At 43.4% G+C, this 19,112-nt stretch overlaps 1 protein-coding gene across 2 annotated transcripts; it reads left to right on the forward strand.

The window, feature by feature from the left end:
- Positions 1-534: 534 nt before the first annotated feature.
- Positions 535-18,600, forward strand: LOC139327033 (clathrin heavy chain 1-like). 2 transcript variants are annotated; one of them, XM_070956713.1, is made up of 14 exons: positions 535-714; positions 1,355-1,547; positions 1,999-2,156; positions 3,112-3,276; positions 4,790-4,897; positions 7,129-7,296; positions 7,822-7,971; positions 8,618-8,749; positions 10,167-10,277; positions 11,722-11,892; positions 13,381-13,602; positions 15,442-15,462; positions 17,905-17,980; positions 18,569-18,600. In XM_070956713.1, the coding sequence occupies exons 1-14, from the start codon at positions 586-588 to the stop codon at positions 18,577-18,579; spliced, it is 1,815 nt and encodes a 604-aa protein (XP_070812814.1). In that variant the 5' UTR covers positions 535-585; the 3' UTR covers positions 18,580-18,600. The 2 variants fall into 2 exon arrangements, with proteins under 2 accessions (XP_070812814.1, XP_070812815.1); XM_070956714.1 differs by lacking the exon at positions 15,442-15,462.
- The last annotated feature ends 512 nt before the right edge of the window (positions 18,601-19,112 follow it).

Here is a 19,112-nt window from a genome sequence, read left to right on the forward strand (position 1 = left end):
TCGCAAATAGTGATCACATGACCCCCAGGACAGTACAACTGTCACAAATACATGCCAGTTGCCGAGCATCCAAATTTTAATCATGTGACGGTTGGGATGCTGCAATGGTTATAAGCGTGGAAAACCTCTCCTAAATCCCTTTGTTCAGTTGTAACTTTGAATGGTCACTAATCGAATGCAGGATCTAATCCCGGTCGGTCACTGGGACCAAAGGTTTTGTTTTCCGAGCTTTTGGATTCGTGCTGGAGCCCATCCTCAGAGAACGTCTCTGTAGCCCAATCTAATCCAAACTATCCCAATCTAAACCCAAACTAATCCCAATTTTAGCCCAAATTAATCCTCATCTAATCCCAAACTAATCCCAATTTAGCCCAAATTAATCCTCATCTAATCCCAATTTTAGCCCATACTAATCCTCCTTTAATCCCAAACTAATCCCAATTTAAGCCCAAACTAATGGAATGGTTGTAAATTTATTCTACTTCTGGAATCTGCTGGCTTAACCCTTTCCTTGTGAACTCTCTCGTAAGGAATCTGCAGAACCTCTTGATCTTGACGGCCATCAAAGCCGACCGCACTCGGGTGATGGAGTACATCAACCGGCTGGATAACTACGATGCTCCCGATATCGCCAACATCGCCATCAGCAACGAGCTCTACGAGGAAGCCTTCGCCATCTTCAGGAAGTTCGACGTCAACACTTCCGCTATTCAGGTGAGTCCGAAATCGGCAGCTGGCCGACCGTTCAAAGGGAGCTCCCATTTTTTTTCCCTTTTCTTCCTAGTGTTGGTTTAGATCCGGGATCTCCCAAGTTGGCTACGTTTAAGAATTCCTCAGCCAGGAATTCTGGGAGTTGAAGTCGACAAAGTCTTAAACTTGGCCAGCTTGGCTATCTGGTTTAGATGGTTGGCCTGCCTCCTCCCTTCCTGGCTGAGGAATTCTGGGACTTGAAGTCCACAAAGTCTTAAACTTGGCCAACTTTGCCATCTGGTTTAGGTGGTTGGCCTGCCTCCTTCCTTCCTGGCTGAGGATTTCTGGGAGCTGAAGTCCACAAAGTCTTAAACTTGGCCAACTTGGTCATCTGGTTTAGGTGGTTGACCTGCCTCCTCCCTTCCTGGCTAAGGAATTATGGGAGTTGAAGTCCACAAAGTCTTCAACTTGGCCATCTGGTTTAGGTGGTTGGCCTGCCTCCTCCCTTCCTGGCTGAGGATTTCTGGGAGTTGAAGTCTGCAAGTCTTAAACTTTGCCAGTTTTGGAGATCCCCCCTGCCTCCTCCCTTGAAAAACCTGGACCTGTTTCTTCCCCCCCTTCCTTTTTCCTAAGGGGGGTTTCTGAAATCTCGCCCTTTTTATAGGTGTTGATAGAACACATCGGCAATCTGGACCGTGCCTACGAATTTGCCGAGAGGTGTAACGAGCCGGCCGTGTGGAGTCAGCTGGGCAGAGCCCAGCTTCAGAAGGATTTGGTTAAGGAAGCAATCGATTCTTACATAAAGGCGGACGATCCCTCGGCCTATATGGAGGTGGTGCAGGCGGCCAACAGAAACGGTGAGCCAACTTTTTGATTTGCACCCGAACGTCTGAAAATTTTGCCCATTTCTTAGCTAAAAACCACCATTTGATTCGTAACCGATTATTTATTTATTTATTTATTTATTTATTTTATTTGATTTCTTTACCGCCCTACTCCCGAAGGACTCAGGGTGTTGCACAGCCAAACAATAAAACACATACATACAAAATTTAAAAGTAGAATAAAATCAAATTCTAATTGCTTCGGTCTCTGTTTTTTTAAAAACCGTGTAAGAATATGCATTACTTGTCCGTTTCTTGCTTCTGCTAAGGCTGGTTCAGAACAATATCAGAAAACCTCACATTGCTGTGTACAGCATTCTTCCATTCATTCCATTGCTGTTTTTTTGTTTTGCAAATGCCTAACATCCTGAATATGTAATTGTAAAATAAATCACTTCTCTCTTTTTGTGTGTGTCCCTTCAAGATAACTGGGAGGACCTGGTCAAATTCCTGCAAATGGCTCAGAAGAAAGCCAGAGAGTCTTACGTTGAGACCGAACTGATTTTTGCCTTAGCCAAAACAAACCGACTTTCGGAGCTAGAAGAATTTGTCAGCGGCCCTAACAACGCACACATACAGCAGGTATTTCTATGTGTTTTTATTTATCCAATTAATTGGCCGCTTATCTTACCAAAGGTTTTTATTTTATTTTATTTTTATTATTCATATTTCTATGCCGCCCACTCTCCGAGGACTCTGGGCGGCTTACACCAAAGACAGTATACTAAATAGCATATTGCCCCCAACAATCTGGGTCCTCATTTTACCCACCTCGGAAGGATGGAAGGCTGAGTCAACCTTGAGCCGGTGAGATTTGATCCGCTGATCTGCTGAACTAGCAGTCAGCTGTAGTAGCTGCAGTACTACACTCTAACCACTGCGCCACCCCGGCTCTTAACCTGCGCCCAGGTTAACTCTGGGCGGCTTACCGTATTAAATTTTATTTGGGGGTTTAAACTTTGAGCACAATTCATTAAACGTCATTGGTAAGAGATGACATGATGTAGCAGTTAATAATGATAATAATTGATTAAATGCATTAGTTGCCTGATTCCAAGAGAATCCGAGCGATTTACAGATTGTTAAAACATTTAACAACTAGCAACCCGTTGAAAAAGAACAAAATTTGGTTGCATCATAAGAGCTATGGTGGCGCAGTAGTTAGAGTGTGGTACTGCAGGCTAATTCTGCTGACTGCCGGCTGCCTTCAATTTGGCAGTTCGAATCTCACCAGGCTCAAGTTTGACTCAGCCTTCCCATCCTTCCGAGGTCAGTAAAATGAGGACGCAGATTGTTGGGGGCAAGAGGCTGACTCTGTAAACAGCTTAGAGAGAGCTGTAAAGGACTTATTGTAAGTGCTTTATTATAAGTCTTATTGCTATTGCTATAATGCACCTTGTAACTAGGTTGGGCAAACCCTAAGAAGAACAGCAAAAACTAACTCTAATTCATGGTTCGTTACTTAGCACACCGATGCTGGCACTCAACGTTCTGTTCCTTTGTCATTGGATGGTTTTGGCCTTTTGTCTCCTTTCAGGTCGGCGACCGCTGCTACGAGGAAGGAATGTACGATGCGGCCAAGCTACTCTACAATAACGTGTCCAATTTTGCGCGCCTGGCCTCCACCTTGGTGCACCTCGGGGAGTACCAAGTAGCTGTCGATAGCGCTCGCAAAGCCAACAGCACCAGGACGTGGAAGGAGGTGACTTGCTTGGCATTGTTCAAGAGGGATGGGGAAAGACGCAGGTAGTCCTTGACTTAAGACCATCATTGAGCCTGGAATCAAGTCGTGCCTTTCGTTAAACGGGTCATCACGTGACCACACCTGATTTTTACGATCCCTTTCACGGCAGTCGATATGCAAATACAGTACACATCCTTGACTTACAACAGTTGGCTGTTTGAAGTTACAGCGGCACTGAAAAACGTGACTTAATGTGATGTAAGTGTTTTTCACACTTACGTCTGTTACAACATCCCCATAGTCACGTGATTTACATCCGGATGCTTGGCAACTTGGCATGTACTTATGACGGTTGCGGCATCCCGAGATCCTGTTTGGCGACCTTCTTGACAAGCAAAGTCAATGGGGAAGCCAGATTCACCGAACAACCATCTTCCTGATTTAACCACTGCAGTGATTCACTTAACAACACGGCAAGAAAAGTTGTAAAATGGGGACCGAACCCACTTACTTAACAAATTTCTCACTTCGCGACATAAAGTTTGGGCTCAATTCTGGTCGTAAATGGAGGAGTACCTGCAGTGATGTTATATCCATTCAGTCATGTCCGACTCTTGGCGATTCTATCGGGCGAGTCTCTCCAGATCTTCCACTACTAATTCTTTGAGTTGTCCTATGCTCCGGCTGGTGCCCGCTTTGATGGTGTCCAGCCACTGTGTCCTTTGGCAGCTTCGTTTCCTTTTATCGCTAACTCTTCTTATCGTAATTGCTTTCTCCAGTGAATTCCCTTGCATGATACAGCCAAAGTCCGTGAGATGCAGTTTTGCAATTTGGGGGAACTTATCATAATTGTATAATAAACACTAAAGCAAAGATAATACCAATAGTTAGGCTATTGGTTTGAGCTCCGAGCTTGGCCGTTTGGTTGCAAACATTTCATCACCGTTTTGAGGCGACATCGTCAGTGTGCTTTGAGTTGGGTTCGTCTGTCAGAACACGGGCCTTTAAGTGCCCTTGTGTGATGCAAATTAGCGTTGGTCTGAACAAACAACACCAATGCCAATTTGCATCACACAAAGGTACTTAAAGGTCAGTGTTTTGACAAACAAACACAACTCAAAGCGGACTGACGATGTCTCCTCGAACGGTGATGAAAACGTTTGCAACCAAATTGCCAAGCTCAGAGCTCAAACCCAACAGCCTAACTAACCAACCCGAGCTACTGATATTCAAATATATCTCACTACCAATAGTGGTAGACGCTTGGGGTGCGACCCCAAAATATCTGGAGTATCACTTAAATACCATCGGCATTGACAAAAATCACCATCGGTCAATTTCATTTTGAGACGATACCTCTTAACACCATCACACAACAACCTCTGCCTATCCTAGGTCCATGGGAAGGACTCAGTAGGTGGACCAAAATGCCAATTCCAGCCTGAACATTTGTATGACTGCGCGACAAACTATAATAACTGAATCATTGAGTTCGACTGTTCACTTTTGCTAAGAGTGTCTTTGGTTGCAGGTGTGTTTCGCCTGCGTGAATGGAAAGGAGTTCCGTCTTGCGCAGATATGCGGCTTGCACATCGTCATTCACGCGGATGAACTCGAAGAACTGATAAGCTACTACCAGGTAGGATGCCTTTCACTTTGACGATGGTGTAAAAGTTACTAAAGATACCTCTGCCACGCTTCCTCCCACTGAACTGCTAAAGTTCATAAGGAAGTTGCATAACATTTTTTTTTTTTAATTTGATTTATATGCCGCCCTTCTCCAGAGACTCAGGGCGGCTTACAATGCGTTAAGCAATAGCCTTCATACTTTTGTATATTTATACAAAGTCAGCTTATTGCCCCCACAAACTGGGTCCTCATTTAACCTACCTTAGAAAGGATGGAAGGCTGAGACAACCTTGAGCCTGGTAAGATTCGAACCTGCAGAAATTGTAGGCAGCTGTGTTAATTACAGGGTGCATTAAACCACTGTACTACCAAGGCTCAACATTCTCCGAGACTCTTCCCGTCCTGCTTACAATCTTTTTGGACTGTTGCCTTCTGGCAGAAGATACAGAACAATTAAAACTGGGACCACACGTTTTCTGAATGGTTTTTATCCCAGAGCTATAATTGCACTCAACCATGAACTAAAGGGCCACCATCAGTGAGCTGTTGGACAGCATTACTTGGTCTGTTGTGTGGATGTTTGGGTGGTTTAGGGGTGGGGAATTGTGGTGGGTGGGAGTGTGCTTGGGGATTGTTATGTGTGTTGGACCTGGTCTTTGGGTCTTAAGTGAATTTCGTTGTATGGGTATACTGTGTATACACGTACAATGACAATAAAGTTGTTGTTATTATTATTAAAGTTAAAAAACAGCTGTATTATTTGTGGTTCATATGAGCCTTAGACCAGCTTCGTTTTAGACAATAGCATTAAAAAAAATCCCACCAGACCCTAGAATCTGAGGACCAGGAAGATACATACATTTAGCTGAATTTTTATTTACATTTTAGAATGAAATTTGGCATACCGTATTCCGTCTTTAATCTCCCTGATGAATAAGTCTCTATCGCTTATTTTTAGTTCTGTCCAAATATGATGAGCTTGCATCATAACGCATGTGAAAGACCGCTTTAAACTTAAAGTAAACCGTTCTAAACCCAACTGTAAAACAAATCGGTTTTTGTAACAAAGTTCTCAAGGTTTGGAATATCTTACCTGATTCAATTGTCTCAGCCGTTAACTTTCACGGTTTTCATTCTAAATTAACTTCTGTGAACTTCACTCCACAGTTAAGAGGTCCCTAAGGATGTCTGCGTAAGGGCAGTGACGTGTCTACCATCCCTGTCACATTTTAATTATCTTAACGTTGCTTGTTGGAATTTGTAATTTTTGTTTGACGGATAAATTTTTAAAAAATGTTTGGAATTTCTCTTCTGTAAGCAGAGTTGCCCCTTTCCTTCTGAAATTGTGGGAACACAGGCAGTTCAGGGGATTTTAAAATAATAGGAAATACTCGCAGCGTTAGATTTTGCCAGTGGTTTTTGCTCTCCAAGCTTGTTTCAATTTAGTTTCTGGACGTTTCGTGACCAGACTTAGTAACGTCATCAGCAGGATTTCCTTGTCCTGTTCCTCTTTAGCTTATAATATGTCTTGTGTGGTCCAGTTGGTTGTGTGATTGATTGTTCGTTTGGAGCTGGGTTTAAATCAAGGGTGAAATGCTCCCGGTTTGAACCGGATCGCCCGATCCGGTAGCGATGGCGGCAGGTGGTTCGGAGAACCGGTAGCAAAAATCCCTGCCCCCCCCCTCCATGCCCAGCTGAGCTGCCCGATCATCAGGCTTTTTAAAATTTTATTTTTAAAACATTTTTTCTGCAACCTCTTCGGCCGAAAAAATGCTTTTAAAAGTAAAGAAAAAAGCCTCTGACGATCGTGCAGCTCAGCTGGGATCGTCAGAGGTTTTTAAAAGCATTTTTTACAACCTCTTCGGCCGAAAAAATGATTTTAAAAGTTTAAAAAAAAAAAAAGTTGGCCACGCCCACTCAGTCACGTTATCCCCCCCATCAAGCCACGCCCACAGAACCGGTAGTAAATTTTACATTTCATCATTGGTTTAAATTCTGAGCAGCTGATTGGTCCTCTGGTTCAGCTTTGCTGGCTGAGGAACTCTGGGAGTTGAAGTCCACAAGTCTTAAAGTTGCCAAGGTTGGAGACCCCTTCTCTGGTTGACTGACAATTCGAATGGTCCGGTTTCTTACATATTCATATGACGGAATGGACGTACAGTGGATTATCTTCTGATCTTGTTCATCTGCGAATGTGATCCATCCAAGCTGTTTTAAACCTGTTCTGTTCTTGACTCGCAGGGCCGCGGATATTTCGAGGAACTGATCGGTCTCTTGGAAGCCGCTCTCGGTCTGGAACGGGCCCACATGGGAATGTTTACCGAACTTGCTATTTTATATTCCAAATATAAACCCCAGAAGATGAGAGAACATCTGGAACTCTTCTGGTCCAGAGTCAATATTCCAAAGGTATTTGAGCTTCCTGAAGTAAATCAAGTAAATACTGATATTGTTCTGTTTTTCCAGCCAGCTTCTTCGACTAAAATATTTGGAACTCCCATCCTTGCCTCAGTTCCTTGGCAACCTAGCAGTTCGAAAGCAGGGAAATGCGAGTAGATCAGGGGTGAAATCCAGCAAGGTTCTGACGGGTTCTGGAGAACCGGTAGCGGAAATTTTGAGCAGTTCGAAGAACCGGTAGCGGAAATTTTGAGTAGTTCGGAGAAATGGCAAATACCACCTCTGGCTGGCCCCAGAGTGGGGTGGGAATGGAGATTTTGCAATATCCTTTCCTCAGGAGTGGGGTGGGAATGGAGATTTTGCAGTATCCTTCCTCTGTCACGCTCACCAAGCCACACCACGCCCACCAAGCTACGCCCACAGAACCGGTAGTAAAAAAAAATGAGTATTTTACCACTGGAGTAGATACGGTGTTTCCCCGAAAATAAGACATCCTTTTCACTCTTTGACTTCCAAACCCTCTCGTGTTTTTTCAAGGTCCTTCGAGCAGCAGAACACGCCCACCTCTGGGGAGAGCTTGTCTTCCTCTACGATAAATACGAAGAATATGACAACGCAATAATTACCATGATGAACCATCCCACGGATGCTTGGAAGGAAGTACAGTTCAAAGACATCATCGCAAAGGTGAATGGCTACGTTTGGTTTTTTTCAAGTTTTTTTTTATTATTATTATTATTATTATTATTTTACAAACATCAATGCGTGTGGCACCTGGATATCATGCATTCTAATACAAATAGAACTAGTAAAATTAATCAGAGTTACTACATTCAATCAACTTATATATTTCTAATAATAATATACATTTATATTAAGTTAGTCTACCATTATTCAATTATTCCATATTTTCTCTTGTTGTTGCTTTTATTTCATTATATAAAAGTGTATACACTAATATTCCCTCTCTCTTATTTCTATCTCCTATTCTAGCTTTTAATCATATCACCCTTTGTTTAAAAAACGTTTTCTTTCTATCCTACCTAACTTGTAGTCATGTCACCTACCTAGAAAAAGAAAACAAAGAGAGAAAAAGAAAGGCAAATCAGAACAACAAAAAAGAGAAATCATCTATCCATCGTCTCTTCCCCGCTTCAGTCCTTTAATTGCTATGCTCTCCCGCTCTCTGTCAGCTGTTTGTCTTCCTCTCACCCCTGTCTGTTCCTCATGTGGTTGAGTCTTGGAAATGAGTTCTTCCAAAGTTGTTAAACTGAATGCCCCATTTTAAGAGGCTCAACGGTTTTTCCTTTCCACTCATTCTTTAACCCTCCAGGTTGCCAACGTGGAGTTGTATTACAGAGCCCTGCAATTTTATTTGGATTACAAACCGCTTCTGATCAACGATCTCCTCCTCGTATTATCTCCACGGCTGGATCACACCAGGACTGTCAGCTTTTTCGCCAAGGTGACGGAAAAGGACCCACTTCTTCTGGAAAGAATTGGCCAATAACTCAGTTCAGGTGGAATAGTCTTAAGGCAGCCCGTCCCCAGCCTCTTTGGCACCAGGGACCGGTTTCATGGAAGACAATTTTTTTCCACAGACTGGCGGAAAGGGAGTGGGAATGGTTTTGGTTTTGCTCGCCTGCCGCTCACCTCCAGCTGTGCTTCTTCTTTCCCAACTTGTCGGTGGCCCAAAGGTTGGGGAGTCCTGTGTTGTGGCCCGCCAACAGAGCTAGCAGCAGAGGCAGACAGTGAGGAGGTTGGGGAGGAACATGGGCCAGTCCTGGAGGCTGGGGAAGGCTCGGACGATAGCTCTGCGTCGGAGGCAGAGAGGGGGCCAAAGCCGTCTGGCAGTTATCAGCTGCCTCCGGAGCTAGACAGCAGTGAGGCAGAGGAACAGCTGGAGCCTGTTCCCAGTTGTGCGTATGCGCAGAGCTGCCAGAAGAAAAGAACAGCTAAGAAATCAGGGTCGACTTGGGAGTAAGGCCACAGGTGGACGATGAATGGCCCCTCCCATAGGAAATAAAAGAGGAGCGAAAGGGGAGTGGGCTTTTGCAGGGAACAATTCGTTCGTTCAGTCGTTTGGTTCAGGAGTGTGTGAAGATCTGTCCGTGAATCTCAGAGACTCTGTGCCAAGTCTTTCCTCGCACAGCACTGGGGAGTGGGGAGGGAATGGAGATTTTGCAGTATCCTTCCCCCTGGAGTGGGGTGGGAATGGAGATTTTGCAATATCCTTCCCCCTGGAGTGAGGTGGGGATGGAGATTTTGCAGTACCCTTCCCCTGCCACGCCCACGCCCGCCACGCCATACCCACCAAGCCATGCCACGCCCACAGAACCGGTAGTAAAAAAAAATGGAAGAAAAATGGAATGCCCTGAAGACATGATTTTGCCAGCAAGCCTGGGGAACTCAGAGTGGGATGGAGCCCATTAAATGACCGATATGAGTGTGTGATGCTGCTGAGAGGGTAGAGTGGGTGGGGTTATTATTTTATATTTATTCTTTATTTTTAATCCCTTCTGCATCGTGTTTTTAATTTTCTGTGAGCCGCCTAGAGTCTCTGCAAGCGAATAGGCAGCTATATCAGTTTTCCAAATAAATTAGGATAGGATAGGATAGGATAGGATAGGATAGGATAGGATAGGATAGGATAGGATAGGATAGGATAGGATAACAGAGTGGAAAGGGACCTTGGAGGTCTTCTAGTCCAACCCCCTGCTTGGCAGGAAACGCTTCAGACAAATGGTTATCCAACATCTTCTTAAAAACTTCCAATGTTGGAGCGTTTATAACTTCTGGAGGCAAGTTGTTCCACTGATTAATAAATAAAATGTCTTCTTTTTTCTTCTTCTTTGGCCTTAAATGTTTGCTTTCTTCCGTAGGTTAATCAACTACCTCTTGTGAAACCTTATTTGCGCTCGGTCCAGAATCACAACAACAAAGGAGTCAACGAGGCACTGAACAACCTTCTGACAGAGGAGGAAGATTACCAAGTGAGTTTTGGAAAGAGACTCGCGCACCTAACAACGGTGTAGATTCAGGGGTCCTCAAAAACAACGGCTCCCCGTAGTCATTAATCCGGCCCACGCCGGGATCACGAGGCTGTCCTGCCCACATCGTCCCACCTACCCGCCTGCCCCTTTTGGAGGCCAGGAAGCAAAAACGGGACGTGTGGAGCAGGGGTGGGTTCTACTTACCTTTACTACTGGTTCACAACGGTAGTAATGCACCAATTGCTGATGACGACATCCGGGGCCGTGGGTGGGACCTCCCGCCAGTTTTACTACCGGTTCTTGCGAACTGGTTTGAACCGGGGGCAACTCACCACTGGTGTGGAGGGCTCTGAAGGCTGAAAACGGGCCCGTTTTTGGCCTCCCCGGCCTCCAGAGAGAGAGGGAGGGAGGGAGGGAGGAAGGAAGAGAGAAAGACACACACGCACAAACAGAAGTACTTAAACCCCCCACGCACACCCCAAGGCAGCCACGTCCCTTCACTAACCTGATTTCCACCCCCAGGAGCATAAAAAATTAAAGTTTAATTTGAGTGTATTGTTTAATGGATTGCTAAATTGGCCACGCCCACCCAGCCACATGACCACCTGGCCACGCCCACCCAGCCACATGACCACCTAGCCATGCCCCCCCCCTCAGCCGGTCCGCCCCCCCCAAACAGTCTGAGGGACCGTGAATTGGTCCCCTGTTTAAAAAGTTTGAGGACCCCTGGTGTAGACCCGAGTTTTGAGATCTGTACAGATCGTGGTCTGTAATTCAGGAGATGCCACATTGCCATCCAGACCAAAAGCCATTGGTCACCCGTTCTTCTACAAATTCATCTAGTTCCTTTGTAAAGCGTGCATCTTTTGATGGTGTGTTTGTGGGTGTGTACAGGTAATCCTCATCTTAACGAGCACAACTGAACCCCAAATTTCTGTGGCTAAGTGCGGCATTTTTGGGGGGTCATTTTTGCCCTACGTTACGACTTTTCTTGCTGCCGTCGTTAAACGAATCACTGCAGTGGTTAAGTTAGTAACACGGTTGTGAAGTGAATCTGGTTCCCCCCCGACTTTGCTCGTCGGAAGGCTGCAAAAGGGGACCCCGTGACAACCCACCTCCCCGTCATAAATACGAGTCGGTTGCCAAGATTCTGAATTTTGATCAGGTGACCGCGGGGATGCCATCACGGTCATAAGAGTGAAAAATGGTCCTAAGTCACTTTTTTTCCATGCCGTTGCAACTTGGAACGGTCACTAAACAAACCATTGTAAGTCAAGGACTATCTGTAAATGTTTTTAATTGGAGGGGCGGGGCAGAGGTTTTGGGAATCAGGTGGCATACAAATTTAATAATAATAATTTAAAACAAAAACACCCCACAGGCCCTCTGGTTCTTTTCAGCAAAGTCTGTAACTCCTGCCTGGTCCTTTTCTGTCTCCTAACAGGGCCTGCGAGCGTCTATCGATGCCTACGATAACTTCGATAACATCACCTTGGCTCAGCGTCTCGAAAAGCACAAATTAATTGAGTTCCGGCGCATCGCCGCTTATTTGTACAAAGGCAATAACCGGTGGAAGCAGAGCGTGGAACTTTGCAAGAAAGATCGGCTTTATAAGGTCAGTTATTCATCTTTTTTTTTTTTTTTTTTTGCAAAATGGGCGCGGAAGGAAGGGTGCATGTGGTCCGGGTTTTTTTTTTTTTTTTTAATTTGATTTATATGCCGCCCTTCTCCGGAGACTCAGGGCGGCTTACAATGCGTTAAGCAATAGCCTTCATACTTTTGTATATTTATACAAAATCAGCTTATTGCCCCCACAAACCGGGTCCTCATTTCACCTACCTTAGAAAGGATGGAAGGCTGAGTCAACCTTGAGCCTTGGAGAGATTCGAACCAGCAGAAATTGCAGGCAGCTGTGTTAATAACAGGGTGCATTAAACCCCTGTACTATCAAGGCTCCTTTTTGATTCCTGGGTCTCGTAAAAGTAGTACCGTTTACTGAGGTAACTCTGAACGGTCACTAAACGAGCCCGTCGTAAATCGAGGACTGTTATAACTCCTAGGTAGGATCCTCTCTTCTATCAGCATTAGTTATGGCCAAGACCTGACTCAGCTGGACAGCAAGAAATCAGGGAGGGGAGGAGGAATGAATGGACTGTATGGGTGGCTAGGAGGGAACTGAGGAATGTATGTGTACCGTCGGTGGCCTGGGAGAATCTCGACCTCTCAAGGCCGAACGATGAGAGCCTTCTGAGCTGAGGAGACTGTTTCCCAAAGCAGAAAAGATTGCTCTGGATTGGTGGATCCTGGACAGTGGGTGGCCCAGCGGGGAAAAGGGGGGATTTTAACTTTGCATCTTTTCGTGCCGAAAAGCAGGACTGGCTTTACTTTTTTATTATGCCTATATGGATCTATCAGTAAAGTTACACTCTCGGTAAAATAAAGTCCCAGAAGTTTCTTTCGCTGCATGTACCAATGGGCAGTGAGAATAGAAAATAGTAGAGTAGGGTAGGGTAGGGTAGGGTAGGGTAGGGTAGGATAGGATAGGATAGGATAGGATAGGATAGGATAGGATAGGATAGGATAGGATAGGATAGGAGGATAGGACAGGACAGGACAGGACAGAGGACAGGAGAGAACAGAACAGGAGGACAAAACAGGAGAACAGAACAGGAGGACAAAACAGGAGAACAGAACAGGAAGGAGAACAGAACAGGAGGACAAAACCGGAGACCAGAACAGAACAGGAGGACAGAACAAGAGAACAACACAACAAGAGAATAGAGCAGGACAGAACAGAACAGGAGAACAGAACAGGAAGGAGAATAGAACAGAACAGAACAAAGAAAGAAGGAAGGAAGGAGAATAGAAATTGAATAGAAATTGAACAGAACACAATAGAATAACTTTATTGTGACTTTGAATATACACTAATTGGCATACATTAAAATGAAATTTTGTTGCATACAGCTCTTCAAGGGTCACCCCCTCCAATATTACACCACATAAACATGACAAGATAAATAAATAGAAAAGTATGTATATACCTTTTTACAATAAAAATAACGAATGGCTATTTTAAGTGACAAACGTCGCTTTTCCTTAGGATGCCATGCAATACGCGGCCGAGTCCAAAGACGCCGAGCTGGCTGAGAAGCTCCTTCAGTGGTTCCTGGAGGAAGACAAGAAAGAGTGTTTTGCAGCTTCTCTCTTCACGTCTTACGACTTGCTGCATCCGGATGTGGTCCTGGAGTTGGCATGGCGACACAACATTATGGACTTTGCGATGCCTTACTTCATTCAGGTGATGAGGGAGTACCTTACCAAAGTAAGTACAGCTTTCTCTGCAAAGACGGGTCTTGCCTTGCTCCAAATGAATAGATAGATGGATGGATGGATGGATGGACATAGACAGGCATAGATAGACAGACCTAGATAGATGGACAGATAGATAGATAACGAGAGAGAGAGAGACAGACAGACAGACAGATATATATATATATATATATATATATATATATATATATATATATATATAGAGAGAGAGAGAGAGAGAGAGAGAGAGAGAGAGAGAGAGAAAGATAGATGATAGATATAACTATATTTAGAGAGAGACATATATATATATAGATAAATAGACAGATAACGATAGATATAAATATAGATATATATAGAGAAAGAGACATAGATATAAGATAGATAGCGATAGATAACGATAGATAGAGATAGTATATATAGATATATATATAGAGAGAAAGAGACATACAGATAGATATGACAGACAGATAACAGTAGATATAGATAGATATAAATATAAAGATAGATAGACAGATATGATAGATAGTTATAGCTAATAGATAGATATAGATAAACAGATATATATAGATATAAATATAGATATAGAGAAAGAGAGAGACATATAAATAGATATAAAATATAAATAGATATAGAGAGAGATAGAGATATATAAATATAGAGATAGATATAAATAGAAAGAGAGAGACATAGATATAAGATAGGTAGATAGATAATGATAGATAAATATAGATATAAATATTTAGGGAGAGAAAGAGACATATAGATAACGCTAGATAGATAATAAATAAATAGATATAGATAGACAGATATATAGAGATAATAGACAGATATAAATATATATATAGAGAGACAGACAGACAGATAGATAAAAAACTTGTCAAAAACTTGCTGGATGACTTTTAAGACATCTTGAGTGCTTGGGGACCACCAGCACCGATGCCTCGTTTGCTTAATTAAAGCTGTTGATTGCTGATCCCTCTTTGGAGACATGGATTGCTTAATGCCTGTAATTAAACATTGGTCTCAGCCTGGCAGGTGCGATTTCAACAGCAAGTAGGCTGCCTGCATTAGTTGCTTGGAGCTAGGACCTGTTGGGTTTATTTTTTAAAAAGAAATAAAATCAAGAAGCTCTGTGGCCTAGAAATACAACTTACGACCACAATTGAGCCCAAGATTTCTGTTTGCAAAGCGAGACGGTTGCTAAGAGAGCTTTGCTCCATTTTTTACTATCTATCTTGGCACCGTTGTTAAGTGAATCACTTATTATTATTATTATTATTATTATTATTATTATTATTATTATTATTATATTCATTAAACATAAAACTCAGTCAACTGAACATTTAAAAATGTATCACAAATATAATTGACTGGTGCTAATGGTTGATATGGGTTGCTGCCAGTGTCCTAGGTATCAACCAAGTGCATCCTAGGTATCAACCAAGTTTATTATTAAGATTATCATTATTATTATTATTATTATTATTATTATTATTATTATTATTATTATTTATTAAACATAAAACTCGGTCAACTGAACATTTAAAAATGCACCACAAATATCGTTGACTGCTAATATTATTATTATTATTATTATTATTATTATTATTATTATTATTATTATTATTATGTCTATAAATCAACATTAAACATTTGAGTAAAACAAAGGTTTTTTAGAGCTTCACATATCGTGTCCTTCTTACTACTTCTCCTTCCTAATTCTGTGGCATTCTTCTGTTTCTACCCCAATGTTGCCTTTTCTTTTGCGTTTGTCTTAAACTTGATTTTGTGACCTTTTTTTTTTTTTTTTTTGGATTTTAAATACTCCCCTCTTCAATTTCCTTTACAGGTTGATGGTCTGTTTAATAAGGTGACGGTCTCTCTAGTTTTACGCACTTGTGTTGTTGTTTTTAATCGGTGTCCTTAAAAAGTAGATCTTAAAAGATCCAGCCGTCTCGCTGTAGCTTGCACCGAAAAGCAGAATAATTTAGCTTCATCTAAACTAATATCATATAGTAAATATCACTTCATAAAGAACTTGGAAAAATCCAGCCGGACTTCATCTGCTTCATTGGGAAGAAAAACCCAAATATTGACTTGTCCCAGCTTCTGCCAACCTAGCCATTCGAAAGCAGGTAAAAAATGCAAGTAGAAAAATAGGGACCACCTTTGGTGGGAAGGGAACAGCGTTCCGTGCGCCTTTGGCATTGAGTCATGCCGGCCATGTGACCACGGAGATGTCTTCGGACAGCGCTGGCTCTTCGGCTTTGAAACGGAGATGAGCACCGTCCCCTAGAGTCGGGAACGACTAGCACATACATGCGAGGGGAACCTTTACTTTTAAGTACATCTAGTTTTCACTGAAGACTACCAAAAGTGTTTAGCAGTATAATATATGTTCAATATATCTCTGATAGATTGGATCATTCTTGAAGGATTATTAATCCAGTGGTCAGCTTTCCTGATCCTGGAATTACAGATCTACCTAAAGTACTTCTGGCTATTAGAAACAAAAAGCAAAACAAAAAAAAAAACAGCTATTTATTCTGTGGAAAGTATCAAAAATGAATACAGATAGTCCTTGACTTATGACCACCATTTTTGTTGCTTTGCGAGACCGTTGTTGAGTGAGTTTTGACCCATTTTATGACCTTCCTTGCCACAGTTCTAAGTCAATCTCTGTTGTTAAGTTAGTTAAGTCGTTAAGTGAATCTGGCTTCCCCCATTGATTTTATTTGTCAGACGGCCAAGAAAGGTGATCGCATGACCCCGGGGACACTGCAACTGTCATAAATATGAATCAGTTATCAAGCATCCCGAATGTAAATCACGTGACCATGGGGGATGCTCCCAAGGGTCTCACGTGTTATAAGTTGCTTTTTCCAGTGCCGTTGTAACTTCAAACGGTCACTAAATGAAACAACAGTCAAGAACTATCTGTATAGCCCTCCCTTCCCCCCAAATCTGTTCACTAAATAAATAATAAGATTCACCGTACTCCAAAGTGTCCATTGTGGTCCTTTCCAGGTTGAAAGTCTGGTTGGATTTTTGCAAGTGGTTAAGTGTCTACTAAGCCTTTAGTCTTTGAGAAACCGCATGCACCATAAGTCCGGTTTTTAAAATAAGAACTAATTTAGTACACGGAACTTAGCGATAAACCTCCCCTCCTTTTACTGCAAGTTGCTTTAACTTCCATCACCCAAACCTCTACCTAACAGCTAGTTCCCGAAAGACATCCTTCCCTATTAACAAAGCCTGAACGCTTTTGGCCGTACCGTGAGGATGCCCGCCCTAAATTGGCGGCCGAGAAGGGCCAGTGGAATTCAAAGAGAGGTTGCGCTTTTAGACCCGTTTGTGAGAACGTAACGATTCTAGGCTAATGGCTCACTTCACTCCGCCTCTTCTCCTGCCTCCTCAATTCTTAGCTCTTCCCATTAGAAAGAGCTCAAAGTTTACCTGTTAGTAAATGAGTGGTTTGTGGTCAGCCACATGCATGACGTAGATTGGTAAGAGCAGGTTTTAATTTGCCCAGCTGCCATTTGGCGAGAACACCCACCCAGGGGTGGGATTGAAAAATTTTTAGCAACCGGTTCTCTGCCCAGTTGCTGGGTGGGCGTGGCCATGGGGGTGTCGTCTCCTGCACCACGGCGGGGGGTGGGTGAGTGTTTTCGCCCTCCCCAGGCTCCGGAGGCTTTCCTTGAGCCTCCAGGAGGGTGAAAACGGACTCCTCTGGGCTCCAGGGGCCCTCCGGAGGCCGGAAACTGGTCCATTTCAGGACTTCCTCTACTTCCAATAGGCTTTTTTTGTTTTTCCCTTCCCAGGCTCCAGAGGCTTTTCTCAAGTCTCCGGGAAGGTGAAAGCGGGCTCCCCCAGGCTCCGGAAACGGGTCCATTTTCGGATTTCTGGAACTTTAGGGAGGCCCGTTTTTTGTCCTCCCAGAGCCTCCGCGCCCCCCAAATTTTCCCTCTGCGGTTCATCCCTTGGGACCACCGAAAGCTTTGAAAGTGAATCCTATCCACAGCCCTCTCTGGTTCATCCTGCCCACTTGACTTATCCCATCCTTGCTCGCACCTCAGTCAAGATCCTGAGCAAATTCCACCCCTTAGCAGTTGTCTTCCAAACAGGCAACGCGTCCACCAGATTCTCCCATCCCAGAGACCTCTAAAACAGAAGCAGTTGGCAACCTGAAATGAAATCTGCCTTAAGAGTTTGGAACTTAACCTGGGGAAAGGTAAGGTTAAGGGTGGCCACCAAACTCAGGCCTGCCTCAGGGTCTCTCCTGAACGTATCCTGTTTTCCTTTTACAACTTAGGTGGATAAACTCGATGCTTCGGAAAGTCTAAGGAAAGACGAGGAGCAAGTAGCAGAACCTACTCCTATAGTATTTGGTAAGTGGAATATATATATATTTTTGTTTGTTTCCTGGGCCTTTCGTTAATTTAGATGACTTTTTAAAATCTTAAACTCTTCCCCTCCCTTCTCCTAATTCCTCTACGTGGTATTACGAATAAGTAATTCTAGAAGAAATTTAGCTAGCTTGGTTTATATTTCCCCCCTAAGGTTTTAATCAATGACACAGCCATTGATACACTTCTGACTTACAACATTTCTCGGGGTTTACAACCTTGAGAGGTTTTTTTGAGCCACTTCCTTGGCCCTCATCCTCTGTCCACCTAATCTTTTTCTGTCAAAGAACCAGCTTGTAAGGATAGTCGGATGGATGGATGGATGGATGGATGGATGGATGGATGGATGGATGGATGATAGCTGAGAGAGAGCGAGAGCTGATGGATAGCTGATACAGATTAAGAAGATTAAGGAGTAAGAAGTTGGGGAATGAAATCTGGGGGCGGGAGGGCAGGGTAGGTGGGTGGAGATTTTTGCTTGAGGACATGAAACCGTGTTTCTCAACCCACCTAAAACCTCGCCGAGATCATTCGGCAGAAGGTAGATTTTACTGACAATTGCCTTCTTAGGTCTCCATTAAAGGAAGCTGCAGATGGCGAGGTCAGTCTGCCTGCGGGCATGGCGTTTACACGGGGGGAATTCCCTGCATGAGGCATGTGTACCGTTAACCCCCTTCCCCCCCCCATGTGTGTTTGACGTGTGGCAAAATTAATTCTCCGCTTAGGCTGGGGGACGAAGAACTAACAGATCTAACTGCAGTTTGTTCCAGCCTTCTTCCCACAGATGTTCTATATCGTACCTTAATATTAAAAGATTCCCTTACCGTATTTTTCGGAGTATAAGACGCACCTTAGTTTTGGGGGAGGAAAATAAGAAAAAAGCTGATTGGCAGGTGGATCGACCTCCCGGAATACCCCCAATCAGCTGTTCCCAGAGGTGAATTTTAGCAACAGGTTCCTTGGTTGTGAGCTCTGTGCCTTGCTTTTTTTTTTCTGTTTTTTTTTTTTCTGCCTCTGAAACTTCTGAAACTCTGTTTCAGAAAAAACTTTTTCCTGCCTCTAAAAAAGCCTCCGAAACAGAGCTTCAGAAAAAAAGCCTCTGAAGCTCTGTTTG

Source organism: Pituophis catenifer, unplaced genomic scaffold (genome assembly GCF_029215685.1).
Source record: "Pituophis catenifer annectens isolate HBS135680 unplaced genomic scaffold, rPitCat1.0.hap2 SCAF_588, whole genome shotgun sequence".
In the NCBI taxonomy this organism is placed as follows: domain Eukaryota; kingdom Metazoa; phylum Chordata; class Lepidosauria; order Squamata; family Colubridae; genus Pituophis; species Pituophis catenifer.

Coding starts and splice junctions, on each gene's coding strand:
- LOC139327033 (XM_070956713.1), top strand. CDS start 586: ATGGAGTACATCAACCGGCTGGATAACTACGATGCTCCCGATATCGCC. Junction 8,750..10,166: donor CTGTCAGCTTTTTCGCCAAG/GTGACGGAAAAG, acceptor TTTCTTCCGTAG/GTTAATCAACTACCTCTTGT. Junction 11,893..13,380: donor AGAAAGATCGGCTTTATAAG/GTCAGTTATTCA, acceptor GCTTTTCCTTAG/GATGCCATGCAATACGCGGC.